The 14,240-nt window shown below is 43.3% G+C and overlaps 1 protein-coding gene across 4 annotated transcripts in view; it reads right to left on the bottom strand.

Moving 5' to 3' along the window:
* LOC138481515 (cadherin-10-like) overlaps positions 1-14,240 on the bottom strand; it is a 1,315,401-nt gene that overhangs the window by 281,938 nt on the left and 1,019,223 nt on the right. For all 4 annotated transcript variants that reach the window (XM_069613702.1, XM_069613701.1, XM_069613700.1 and 1 more), the window contains 2 exons: positions 6,107-6,226; positions 1,631-1,798 (listed from right to left, as the gene is read on the bottom strand). In XM_069613702.1, coding sequence (XP_069469803.1) covers positions 1,631-1,798; positions 6,107-6,226 — 288 coding nt within the window. The remainder of the gene's footprint in view (positions 1-1,630; positions 1,799-6,106; positions 6,227-14,240) is intronic.

Here is a 14,240-nt window from a genome sequence, read left to right as displayed (position 1 = left end):
GCAGACAGTGACGGAGTGACAGACAGCACACATAATCCCGCTTTCTGCTCAGCAGTAAAAGACGGATAACGGCCTTGATCTTGGCTTTTACCTTTCACTGTGCCACTAATTGCACTTCACAAAAATTGGGTCCCATTAGAAGGTTGGAGGTGTGGTGTTTTTTCAGTCATTCTCTTACCACTAATTATTTATCAATAACAATTTAGCTGCACAGCTGAATGCTAAAATTGAAGGTGAAATTGAAGATTCACCTGCAACATATGACTGGAGGAAAATCCTCAACTGTATCGCTATGGAAGTAACGATTTTGGCAAATGTGTCATAATCCCCATAGAGTCATATGGAACCGGAAATTTGGAGAACAACACCATTTTACCACAATTTATAATCTGGTGGTAAATCCGCAGGACCGAGTGCAGTTAATGGTAAACAAGTTCAGCTGTAATTCAGATGAAAATGTTCAGAATTACCACCAAACTCATAATGAAGCCCAATGAATGCATATACTTTTAAACCAGACTTCCTTGCGTTGTCTAAATGTTGCAAGCTGATCAGTAACTACCAGGAAGCTTCATAGAGAACACGCTCCTGACACAGAAGAAAGATGAAGGCAACTGACAACACGATTAACTAACGGTCATGATGGCTGAGGAATTGTATTATATAGATCATAATGAAATCACATGCATTGCACACGTGACACAGTCCAGCCTTTTTCGAACTTCATCAATAAACGAATAAGCAAGTTTAACCTCTTTTCAAATGGCTCAGAGACCAAAATAAATATGGTTAGAAAAACAGTTATACAGCTAAAATATAAATGTGTTCTGTGTTATAACCAAATAAAATAATGTAATTGCAGAGCATAGGAAAACAAACAACCTTCATTTTTGTTGCACTGTAATGAAAGCTCAAATTAAAATAGCACATTATACAATGGGGAGGGAAACAGCGGGTAGAGATTGGTTGGGCCCTCAGCGTTCCATTGTGACACTCATGCTTCACTATGGTCAATAACTGCCTGGTAACCCACTGCCTTCTGCCTAGAACATTATTGTGTTAGTATAAAGACTGAAAGGATAGTTTGGCATAACAAAGTAACATTTCACAGCCTTTTAAGGATGTTGCCGTCCAAGTACTCTGCACCTATCAGCTGCAGAGCCTGTGGGTGGCCAGGTTCTAACAGCACCAGCTGTAATTGCGGCCACAATAGCTGGGGGTTGTCTAACCGTGGCTAAGTGACTAAAGTCAATGGGCCCGGTTCATGGAATTTGTTGCACGGTTCAAACTGTCTTTGCACTGCTGAAATGTGACTTTGCACTGCCGTCGCAAACCCTGATTCATGGAACTCTGCAAAGTGTATTTTTGCACTGCAAAGTCAGTGCAAAGTCATTTCGTACTGCAAACATGACTTTGTGCTGAGTTTGCACAGACTTTGCAAGGCAAAAATACACTTTGTATACGTCCTTGAATCTGGGTTTGTGTCAGCACTGCAGAGTCACTTTTCAGCATTGCAAAGTGACTTTGAACAATGCAAATCGTCCCATGATTCGGGCCCAAAGTGCGTACACCTGCTATGCTGTATTTCAGAAGCTTACTGGAAAAATGTGCTATATTAAATCCAACTTACTCTGGAGGAATCGAGGTGGATTGTCATTGACATCAGTCAGCGTGATGTTCACGGTGGTGGTTCCAGACAGTCCACCCAGCTGACCACCCATGTCTTTGGCCTGGATGACCACTTGGTAGTGCTCCCTGTTCTCTCGGTTCATGTTTGGCAAAGCCGTTCGGATGATTCCTGAAATGAAGGACAGACGCCCATTTTGTATCAGCACTGTCAGTCAATAAGCATTTTAAGAAAAGGCATTCTGTGGAGCTACTTTTTATCCTGGACTTTTCTGGAGGCCAGATACCTATCTCTAATTCCCAAAGAATGTAAAGGCAGAGCTGTACGGTCAAAGTGCATCTCTGCCCATGCTTTTCTCTCGTAGCAAGACACGAGTTGACAAGCATGTTGACAACACACAGCACGCATTAATTGTCAATTGCATGGACCACATCTGCAATGAAGGTAATGACCTTCATTGCAGATGTGGTCCATGCAATTGACAATTGACCCCTGCACCTGGTTTAGTTTCATTGCACTTTTGACCTGAAAGTGAAAGGTTACAACACCCCATAAATGCAAAAACATTTGTAAGTAAATCAGTTGAGGCCCTCACTGTTAAAGGATGGAAACATATGTTCACTTTGAATATCCAGAGGTGATCAGGGGAAGGCTCTAAGTCGGGAAGCTGTCTGGTGGGGTGCTTCAAATCAAAGAACATCTTGTAGTGAAACAAAAGTTGCTTCAAAGAGTGATAGCGATTCTGGCATCATACCCCCTGTTGAATTCTCATGTGGGTTGATTGATATGATATAAGTAATTTATAATGCTCCTGTACACAATTGTTTCTAGGCGCAACAAGACAAGGGAGGGAAGACAGAGGGAGCACAAGACAAACGATCTTACTAAGCCTTGTTCAAGTGTGAGCATGAGAAGTGCAAGGGGAAAGGAAAGGGGATGGAAGGGGAAGGGGAGGGAAAACAGGGCAGCAATGCTCTAAGTGCAGCCAGGGCAGTGCAGCTCTGGGTAGTCCAAGGAGAACAAGGTACTGTAGGGTTTTAGTTACAGCCCCTAAGTGCGTAGTGGGTCCGGAGGCAGTTCAAGGGTGACTGATCAAGAAAGAGCCTGGCACCCAGTGAGACTCTGAAGGTAGCCAGGCAGCCAGTCAGTACAAGTAGGTCAGCAGGTGAGGGAGAGAGAGAAAGCAGAGGAGAAAAGGAACGTTTTGAGCTGGTTCCAGAACTTCAGGTGGTGCAGATCAAGTTTGGGATGGGCAGGTAGGCCATTTCAGAGGGAGTCACCTGCAGAGGAGAGAAATCTAACCCCCACTCTTGGCTTGGAGAAGCATCTAACCCTTAGATAATTGGAGGTAGCGGAGTGAAGGGCTCGAGAAAGAAGGTATTTTGGAAGAGAGTGTTGGATGTAGTATGGGCTCGGGCCCCAGAAGGCCTTGTGCACAATGGAAACGATTGTGAACTTGATCATTGCAGCCACCGGGAGCCAGTGGAGACATTTCAGGGCGCGAGAGATACAGTCCCTGGGTTTAAGGCAAAGGATAAGTCTTGCAGTTGTGTTCTGGATTAGTTGCAGAGGGCGGAGTTAGCGGAAGGCAGATTCAGAAATAGGCTGTTGTAGTAGTCGAGCCTAGAGAGAAACAGGGTTCTGGAGACAGTGAGCTTCTGGAGGAAAGTGAGAAAGGCGAGAGTCCCTTTGAGGAGGTGCAGCTGGTAGTGGAACTCCTTGGAGACGTCCGAGAAGTGAGGACAGCAAGAGAGATTGAAGTCAAAGATGACATCAAGGTGAAGGAAGAGGACTGAAGGAAGAGAGCCCAAGGTGGGCGGACAGAGTGAGAGAGGGCAAGCGGGGGCAAGGGTCCCAATGAGAAGAATCTCCGTCTTACTGGCATGAAGGCAGACATTATTGGAAGTGCACCAATCCTGAATCATGGATAGACAGTCAGGAATGAGCGAGAGAGGAGTGGAGGCTGAGGGGAGCCTGAACGAAAGCTCAGTGACATCCACATAACACTGAACTTGAGAGGAGAAGGTAGAGATCAGATCAGGTGGGCCAAAGGGACCAAGTAGAGGTTGAAAAACCAGGATGAGAGGATAGAGCCCTGGAGAATGTCACAGGTACATAGAGAGGTTGCAGAGAGAAAGGGACCAAGTTGGACCTAAGAGGGGCAGTCCAAGAGGAAGGAGGTCAGCCACTCCGCAATGTGATCCATGATGCCTAGGTTCTCATGGAGTCGATTTATCAGGATGGCGTGGTTGACCATGACGAAAGCAGAGGAAAGATCAAAGAGGATGAGGACAGAAGGAATGCTAGAATCAAGGTTAGAGAGCAAATCTTCACTGGTGCACAGGAGAGCGGTTTCCGTACCTCTGGCAACTCTGAAGCCAGAATGATGGTCATGGAGTCAGCAAACAGATTCAGTGTGGAGAGTAAGCTGGGAGATGGCCAGCTTTTCCAAGAGTTTGCCCAGAAAAGGTGTGATGGAAATTGGGCAACATTTTGCTGGGCAGGTAGGATTGGCAGACAGCTTCTTCAAAAGGGTGTGCACAAGTGAGTGCTTACGGGAGAAGGGAAAGTTCCATGCCAACAGAGTGATTACAGTAATTGGCCAAGGCTGGAATGAGGGTGTCAATATGGTCCTTTGTGGTTCTGGAGGAGCAGGGGAGCACCTGTTTGGGTGGCACTTTCATAGATCTGACTTATCAAGAAACCTTGTCAGGTGTTGTCAGAGAGAAAGAGGAGAAAGGAAGCGGAGGAGAGGAAGAGATGACCAAAGGGGGGCCGAGAGAGGAAGAGGTAGAGTAAAAGGAGATAGAGGACAGGGTGTCCTGAGTTTTAGTGGACAAGTGAGAGGCCTGGGAGGGGACAGGAGAGGTAGAGACTGCACAGATTGGCCAGTTCCTTGCAGATTTAAATAATTCAGCTGTGTTGTTAGCGGATGCAGAGACACAGGCTTGAATGTGTGCTCTATTCTTGGACATGACAGATAGTCTGTATTGACTTTGAAGCAGTCGGCCGGACAGTTTGTCAAAGGATGCGCCAGAAGCCCTCCACGTCCTCTCAACTACCTTGCACTTGTGTTTCAGGACGGCGAGGTTGGAATCATACCAAGAGTTGCAATTGGAGGTAGGTTTTAGCTGGATTCTCATGACAGGGGCAAGGATGTCCTGGGTGTTGGAAATAGAAAGATTCTGAAATTAATATCTTTATGTATGATTAACGGTTTTGATTCAAGAAGTGGATGCATGTGTTTTCTCAAATTTAACGTGAACAGGAAACACATTTTAGTCTAAAACAATTACAGATAATATCCATTCTGTAAAGATACTTTTCACACAGATTTCTTTATCACCTGGTCAGGGTTTGATGGCTTCCCAGCCAATCAGGAGGCTCAAAACGGGGTCTATACCTTATGGTAAAGCCCTTGATCTGAGCTGCTTCAGAAGTGGGAGGCTGCCATCTTCCCCACAAGGATTCAGATAAGTGCACCCCTGTGGGGCTCCTTATCGTCTTCCGCCAGCCCCAACCTGAATTTCCACATACCTCACCCTCAAACAACACCACCCCACTTTCCTTGCATGTCCTTTTCCTGCGCAATTGCTGGGAACACTCGTCAATGGCTGCCATGGAAAGAGAGAAGGAACTATGTGTGGTGGCCATCTTGGTTTGTAGTTTTTTTTACTAAATTGAGAAACTACAACCATGATGTTTCTCGACTTAAAAAAAACAAAACAGTTAGCATCCTGTTAAACATGCTGGGATGCTAATAGCAGTAATCCCCTGCATGTCGGGGAGCGGGGTGTTACTGGGACAGGCAATGCCTGGTTTAATGTAAAGCACTCACTTCAATTGAGCTTCTAAATGGCTCGGGCATGAAATGGCCTTGTAAAGCCTCCACATGGTGGGGTTTATTGCTTATTTATAGACCTCTCAGCCAATCAGAATGTTTGCATACAGTCTATGATCTCCAGTATTTAACAATTTCCAAACATACTAACTTGAACAGCAACCTAAAACTATTCACTTAACTTTGTCTTTGCACAACTTCATGTACAAATATTCTTACAGATCTCGGAAGATGTCATCATTACTTCAGTTAATGACTCTTACCTAATATGAGGGTGGGTCATTATCCCACAATCATGATGCCTAAACGGGCTTAAATATATGCTTCTGAAAACAATTCAGATCAGCACAAAATTATGAAAGAAATATGCAAATACAAATAATTGTGTCACTAAATGTTAGTTATAGGGCTCTCCATCACATGAAAATCTAGAACAGGCCAACTCTTAATTACAGTTCTTTTTATTTTTTTTAAATAGGCACTTCAAGTGTTTTACACATCTGTTTAAACAATACAGAACAGGAAAAGAAAATAAGTTGAACAGTCTGCTATAAATTGCTAAGGCCTTTTCGCAAATCCAAATATAGCTTCTGAAAGTATTCCAAGGCAGCCCTGTAGTGTAAAGACCATCTTCTGACCTGTTTCTGGATCCACAGAGAAATATGGTTGACCTTGGAGAATACTGTAGATGACTCTGGCGCTGTTCCCATATGAAGGATCATCGGCATCGGCAGCAGTAACTTGCACCACAAATGTACCTAAAGAATCAAAAACATAACTTAGTTCTTCATCCCACCGGACATCAGGTCAACAGCCCTGACTTTCGATTGAACAACATTTTCACTGGCAAGAAAACTGAATATGGATCACGCAGGACCAATCTATCCACACTTTCAACAGAAGCGATTTACTGACTGGAATTTTCTTGCACCTCAGGTATGTAGAATTATGTGCCATAGTTCATTGTTAATTATGTTCTCTTTAGTGTTCAGTAGGCTGTGTTTCCTCACTCTAATCTATTCAAGAACTCCTCTGGAACGTTGTTTATTTTATTTACACCGATTAGTGTATTTTTTCTTTCTTATTATTTTCCCTCTTTGCTTTTCATTAAAATCAGTTGAATCAGAATGCTTTCATTAAAATCAAACCATGAAAGGTCAGTATAAGCGGTTTCCTCTCCATGTCTGTTCCATGTCAGTGGTTTTGCTCTACTTTTGCCAATTTAATTGCTTGCTGCTGAGCTGTCCCTGGTGCAGGGGCAGCTCCCATTGTGAGGCACGTGTGGCAAGTGCTGCGAGAGCCCAGGCAAAGGCATGTCCCACTGGGAGATGTATTTACTGTAACAATGTTGTAGGATCTATCCGTGGAATCCTTTATGGAAGTGAAGCAATGAAAAAGACAATATAAGTGCATGAGCAATTGTATTATTTCTAAAGTAACTTCTGGACATGGATACAGAATGCCCATAGTAAGCATATTTAGTAAACATTGAAAAATAGTTAATATGCTATAAGATTGCTGCCAAAGCATTGAGACAGGTATGCCGTCTGATATTTCCCTATTGCAAAAACATTATGCAGAGTTTAAATCAATTTACAAAAACCGAATGCTATGTGTGAAGAATAACTTATTTACCAGCACCTATTCTTTGCGGATGTCGGTGCTAATTGAACTTATTTATATTTAAACAAAAATTAATAAAAATGTGTTACATGTGATATTCTACTTTTCATGGAGTAGAGTTGATTTTTGATTCTCCGCAATATTGCAGCTGGGGACTGTGAGGATGCAGAAGTAAGGCTCAGACACAACGGTGGCATGTTTTTGGGCACAAACGTGTATTATTCAAGAATGGGTTGGAAACATGCTAGGAGGGGTTGCCCTGCCTCAAAGAAAACTAAGGAAATGGTCAAAATGTCCAAAGCTATGAAGTCTGTCACTGTTGGATATCAAAAAGCCTACCTCTGTCCCTAACACTAATTACTTTAACCAGCTGTGCAAGGATGATCTCTTCCCAAAGTAAAGTGTTCTTTGTCGATCCAACCAACAGAAAATTTTCCAGTTTCTCGGGTAATCAAAACTGGTGAAAATAAAGAAATGTTCACAAAAGTAGGACTCCAAGGATAGGGGTGTAATACTTTCCCCTAGATTCCTTATTGCACTACTTTCTCTCCTTCAGGGCCCAGTTCACAAGAATATGTTTCTTACATTTGTACCATTTTCTTAGCTTACTCTCTCACCAAGCATTTGTCCTCTTGTGGACTGAATCTCTTTGGGTGCAGGACCCAGACTTGCAATATTCTGAATGGCCCTGTTTCTGTATAGTGTTGAGTCCCAGACTATAATATTCAGCACAGCTTGGCTTACTCTACTGCCAAGTTATTGTCCTCTCGTGGACTGTCACACTTTGGGTGCGAGCCCCAGACTCGCAATATTCTCAATGGCGTTGTTTTGGTTTCTCATGTGGGTGCGAGTCCTAGACTTGTGATATTCTAAATAGTTATGTTTCTCATTTGGGTTTATTCCCAGGGTACCAAACCTGCTTATTGCAACATCTGCCTTCACCCACCCCTTTGCTTCCCCGGACCCTCAGCACCATTCGGCTAACCCACATACCTGTTAACTACTTCCTTTTAGGTACTAACATTTCAAAAGCAGCTGCTTCATCTCTTAAGGCTCAGGTAGCATTCAGGGCTCTGGCATGGTCTGGAGTGACTATGCTGAAGCCTGCTTCTCCCTGGTGGTGTGTCCTTTCTCTCAGACAATTTACAGGTTCCTTGGATGCGTAGAGGTTTTACTCCGCAGCAGCCCAAGCAGTCCTTTAATCCTGGACTACATTTGGTTTATCCTCCTCTGCTCACACCTTCCCCTATGCTGGCTCTAGTCTGCTCAGCCGGTACACAGCTCGCCAGATTTCTCCTTGGAGGACAGCTCTCTCTCTGTGTCTAAGCTGAGCTCCGTTTAAACTCCTGCGCTGGATAGTGGAATTGCATTGGACCAATTACATACCGTGAGAAGCTGGAGCATTCATTATGCTTCTCCAGAGTTATCTTTGGACTCCTTGTCATCTTCTTCTCAGTACTCCAAACAGAGCCATATGCTGTATACTTGGTATTCTCTTATGTTTAAGATTTGTGAAGCATATTTAGTCTCCCAATACTAGAAATAGAGCCATATGCATCATTCTTTGCATTCTCTGATGACAGACTCTTGACAATTAATTAGGTTTCCCAATACTTAGAATAGGGCCAAATGCAGTATACTTTGCATTCTCTGATGTTTTGATGTTGTCAAGTATAATAGGCTGGCTAACATGACAATAGCATACATTGGCCCTATCAAAAGAGAGGGAAGGAGGATTTGGCATTGGAAAAGGGTTTAGGTGTATTGATGCAGATAATACCACATTCTCTGAGTATGGTCATCCCCAATCCCATGAGAGACTTCCTCCCTCCCCCACGGGGACTATCGTACTGTGGACTCACTGTCGTGTCCCCCTGAAAAGGGTCTCCCCCTATGGGAGAAGGGCCGCCATCCCCAGATTCGGCACTCTACTTATCAGCCATCTCTCTCTACCCAATTCATAGAGGATTCATTTTTATGTTGCAAAAGCTACATTTGTTAGATCAACTCATTAAAAAAGACAGTTTAACTCTCCATTATCTTTTGTAAATCCTGGTACGTTAAATACGTCACTGTTTATCTGGGCCATCTTCTTCACTGAGCACCTTCTTCTCTGTTCATAATCATTCCAGCATGAGCTCAGTAGGGCGTGGCTGATATGCTTAAATAGCTGATCCTGACTCAGTACTCTACATTTCCAGTAGCTTATATCGGTTCCATTTTCTCCTGTCCACATGTCGTGTTCTCTCTTCTGATCTGTAACTGCTTCCCACTAAGCGTAAGATCAGATTTAAAGTCGTGCATATTATTTCAAATGATCTGGGATTTTGGAAACAATGTTCTGACATATTGGCTCTGATTACCATTAAATAAGAAGCATAGAGGGGACTGGGAATGCAGCACCAAGAGAGTGGACTCTGGGTTCACAGGTTGGCAGTTTGTACGTGTCAGTGTTCTATGAATGCTTACCTTCTTTGAATTAGTCTAAATTGCTCTTACTTACTATTGGAAAACTCACACTGTAGCTTGAAACCTGCCCGAACTGTCGGCGTGACTATGAGTTTAATACTAGAACCGTCAAACTCATTTAATGGTATCACAATGCTAAACAGAATGGTCAGAAGAATTCCAAGTCACAAGGAGTTTTCTGTTATTTCTAGGACCCCAAGAGGAGCAAACATGACCGCATTTGTTAATTACTGCATGTGATAATGCTGTTGTATGGGGATAATAACCTCCACAGTAATGCATGGGCAAAAGAAGAGTTTTGGAAACTAAACCTGGAATTCGGTGAGAGGTAAAACAGCTGGCATTGTAATGCAACTAAAGTATCTGGGATAGCACTACCGCAAAACTCTTAATCGGGCCGTTCTCTATTAATTCGTATCAAAGAGAGATCCCTTTGTAACCGACTGAACCCTTTTCAATCCGATAGTCCGAACACTATTTTTGACCTCATCTACGACCTGTATTGCGCAATAGGGATCGATATGACTTCTCTTCAGAGACAAAAAGTCAGCAATATATGCACTCATCAAAAGATTCTCTAAGCTGGAAAAAACAGTAACATAAACTATCATCTCACGTTTAGGGTCGAATGATGTTTCTACTGAGGTCTTAGATTTGAGACTCCTTTGTAAATAATATTTTCCGCTCTTCTCTTCCTGAGCTTATTCCACCAAATCTAAGAGCAAACACTTATTTTGCTTCGTTTATGTGTGCGTATTAGAGAACTATATAATATGATATGATTGTGTTACGTTGCATAATGATTGCTTCCTATTTTTGACTTTTGCATCCACCTCTGAGCTTTGAATCAACTCAATAGCACATTTATATTGTATAACGCAAGACAATAATAATAATAATAATAATAATAATAATAGCAAAAAAAGCCTGTAATTAAAATTACAAGGAATGCAACGTATTAGGCTATGACACAGGGTCTAAAATAACAGTATATTTATCAGTTGAGATGTGTTATCACAATGAGAATACATGTTGCATACAGTTTATCTTTAGAAGTCTCAAACTGTCACCCCCAAGTAGAACATAAAAAAGATAGTTTCACTTAAGTCCTGCCAAGGGGCCAGCAAGATGGTTTTTCAATGAATGCAGATTATGCACTGTTTCCCCCAAAATTATAAGGGCCACCTTAGTAGAAATGGGGTGGCTCAGATTGCTGGTAACTTCAGATCTTCACCTTCGGATACGACCAGCCATGTCCCCCCGAAAGAACTTGCCAGGCTGAACAACATATGTGACCAAGATGGATACTGAATTATATAGCAAATACTACTACTGCTGGCTAAGCACTTAGGGCCAGAATCGCAGAATATATTTATAATGGCATAATCCCTTTGGAAAACGCTGGGTGAATCAGGCCCTCAGTCTTCACATTAGGGGCCTGATCACAACTTTGGCAGTAACGCTGGCGGTATTACCACCAGCGGTATTAGCCTTCCCGCCGAACTCCCCGGCGCTAATAGCGCCGGATCACAAGTTCGGCAGTAATGTAATTCCCCATTCCCCATTGAGCCCATTCAGGAATGCCCCATTCCCCATTGGGCTCAATGGGGAAAATGTGCGCTCCTACCACATGCGGATTTCCCGCCGGCAGTAATAGCACGAATTTTCGGCGGATTTCCCCCCAGATAAGAGCTGGGGCGAAATCCGCCGATGTCCTGATTTGGCGGACCCTTAAATCCTGCAGTAATAGTGCGACCGCCGGATTTAAGGGTTACCGCCAAAGTCGTGATGAGGCTGTAGGGGCCTCATCACGACTTGGGCGGTAACGGTAACGCTATTAGCACGGGCGGTATTAGCCCTACCGCCGAACTCCCCGGCGCTAATAGCGCTGGATCATGAGTTCGGTGGTAATGTAAGTCCCCATTCCCCACTGAGCCTATCCGGGAATGCCCCATTCCCTATTGGGCTCAATGGGGAATCTTCGCGCTAATACAGCCGGCGGATTTTCTGCCGGCGGTATGAGCATACATTTTCGGCGGATTTCCCCCCAGCTCAGAGCTGGGGAGAAATCCGCCAAAGCCCTGATTTGGCAGACCATTAAATCCGGCGGTAATAGAGCTACCGCCGGATTTAAGGGTTACCGCCAAACTCGTGTTATGAAATGACCACGAAGTTCACTACCAATGCGGATACGGTTGCTGGAAGTTATTATAAGTAAGCCATACTAAACAAAATCCAGACAAAATGGTTGCTGCCACCTTTTGTCATGTTTCACCTTTTTGGTGCAACCCTGACTTCTTCATAAGCTCTCATATTTTGGGCGCACATGCACACACACTGCTCACCTGGGGTTGGAGTTCACTGATGTTAAGGCATGGTGTTGTAGAACATGAACAGTGTTGTTGTTGTGGAGCCGATTGTTACACAAAGTTGTGGCAAAGACTTAAGGCACTGTGAATCATGACATACTTCTGCACCCCTATTGGGTCAAATCGTCTCTCAAAGTGATGACCATGCCAACAGGTACATTTTACCTTCTTGTGCCTGCTTCCATGTTATGGGGCCGGCATCATCCTTGGGCCCAATTACAAACACCACAAGAAGCATTGCAGTTCAGTGCAATCATGTCACATGGCAGCACAGTTACTTATGGGAGCAAAGAACATCAGCCACCTGTGCAGCAGCAATTTAATATAGTCAGTTACGGATTCACAGTAACTTCAGAACACAGTGAGGGGACAGTAATTAGGGACAGTATCCCATCTACACAAAACACGCAATAAGCGGCCACACAAGGGAAATTTAAGGAGTGGTCTAATTCACAAAGTGCATCTGAATGAGCGCATCTTAAATGCACGCATTCAGCTGCCATTGTTCCCATCTTTGTGCACTCGCATTTGCACAAATATGGGTGCATGTCTGAGCTTTTAAAAGTACATCTCAAATTCACAAATTGGAACGGCTATTTAATGCCCGAAAGGAAGGTCACCTCCCTGCACCGTCTGAAACAGGCGCAGAGGGAGGCAAACATCATGACATTTTTGACCCCCTCATGATTTGTGTAGTAATAACAGGAGCGGTTTAAACAGCGGCTGTAACACTTGCGTTTCATCCCCCAAAAAGGGATGGAAAATATTGTGTTTACTAAAGCATCGGGACCTTGGTGAAATGCTTTTCCAGCCACCGCGCGGTTGTTGGGAGGCTGTGATACATTAGTGTTGGTGAGCATGCTCCTGACACTTGTGTATGCAAGGGGGCTGGACAGCATGTCATAGCGCCACTGCCAAGCCCCTCCTGAAATTCGCAGGTCAACTTTCACAAAGGTGACCTGTGCATTTCAGCAATCAGAGCAAATTAAAAAAGTGCATCATCTGTGCTTTTTTCATGTGTACTCATGTTGAGAATCTGGCCCATAGTATGCCACAAATTATGGCAAAGATGGCCAATGCCATGTCTGCTAAGAAGAACATTTTGGTGCTCCTCTCCGTTGGTGCAAAATGTAGGTTGGATCTTACATCTCTGTCCAACCAACACCTTGAACCTATGCTTACTAAAACCATTCATGACACTAACCAGTGACTGCATTGGTTGCATCAAGAGCACAATGAGTGCCTGTTTCCCTTGCATAACAAAAAAAAAAAAAAGATGTACCTCCATAGCTGGTTAAACACAGAGTGTGTGAAGAACAAGTGGCAGAAGACCACCAATTGTAAGCCATTCCCACTCTTCTCAGATCCCAGGTGGAAAACATGGAAAATCACAGTTCAATATACAATCCAAGACTATATTGGATTCCATAAGACCTCAAAGGAGAAGACATCACACAGTTATGCTAAAACACCTGAATCAACGTTTGGCAATGCCATCATCACTAAAGTTGGAAATCTACCACACGCATCATCTAAGTCAAAGTAAACCTCATAAATTGACACAAAAGTCATGTGGCATAATTATCTTTCACCTATAAATAGACCGTTCATACAAGACATTTTTCAGGCAGTGAGTTGGACAGAGTTCTTAAAATGGAAAGATTTTAAGGTCTACATCTACCACGACTTCACTTTGGACTGTTGGGTATTTTGTGGATATTTGGGGCTTTGCGGTATTTTCTTACCGCCAAAATACCTTTAGCAATAATCACTCTCTGTATTCATATTGGGTCACACATGACAATAATACATTGCATTATTCAGAATTCAGACCTATTTAGATGGTATGCGCGGTAGTTTGCGTGGTTGGTTGGTATAGTGGTTGGTTTATTTGTGGCCCCAATATCCAACATCCCTTGTTTTTTTATCTAGATTGTTCTTGATCACTAGAGAGACCTCAGGCCTACATTTTAGGGATACCACATTTTCAGTGTTAGTGTTGTGTGCCACCATGGGCAATTGTGGTATTTTTGTGGTAATTTCCACTACCTCATATACGGTAGGGAACTATGTCCAGAGAGTCTCTCTTCCCGTTGGCTCATGTACCTCCAACAAGCTATGCTACAAACAGTCACTCACAACTGTCCATACTGAATAGAATCATGCACACATCTGCTTTAAAATGACAATTGCACTGTTTAAAAATCTACCCACGTTTAAACCTTTCCCCATGCAAAAAGAAAGAGAAAAATAATACACACTAGCTATCTGTTTTCAAATATTTTTGTATTATAGAAATTTCATTTAAACA

Source organism: Ambystoma mexicanum, chromosome 5p, assembly GCF_040938575.1.
Source record: "Ambystoma mexicanum isolate Mex_15411 chromosome 5p, UKY_AmexF1_1, whole genome shotgun sequence".
NCBI lineage: Eukaryota > Metazoa > Chordata > Amphibia > Caudata > Ambystomatidae > Ambystoma > Ambystoma mexicanum.
The sequence above is the reverse complement of the archived record's forward strand: the minus strand, read 5'-3'. Positions and strand labels throughout refer to the sequence as shown.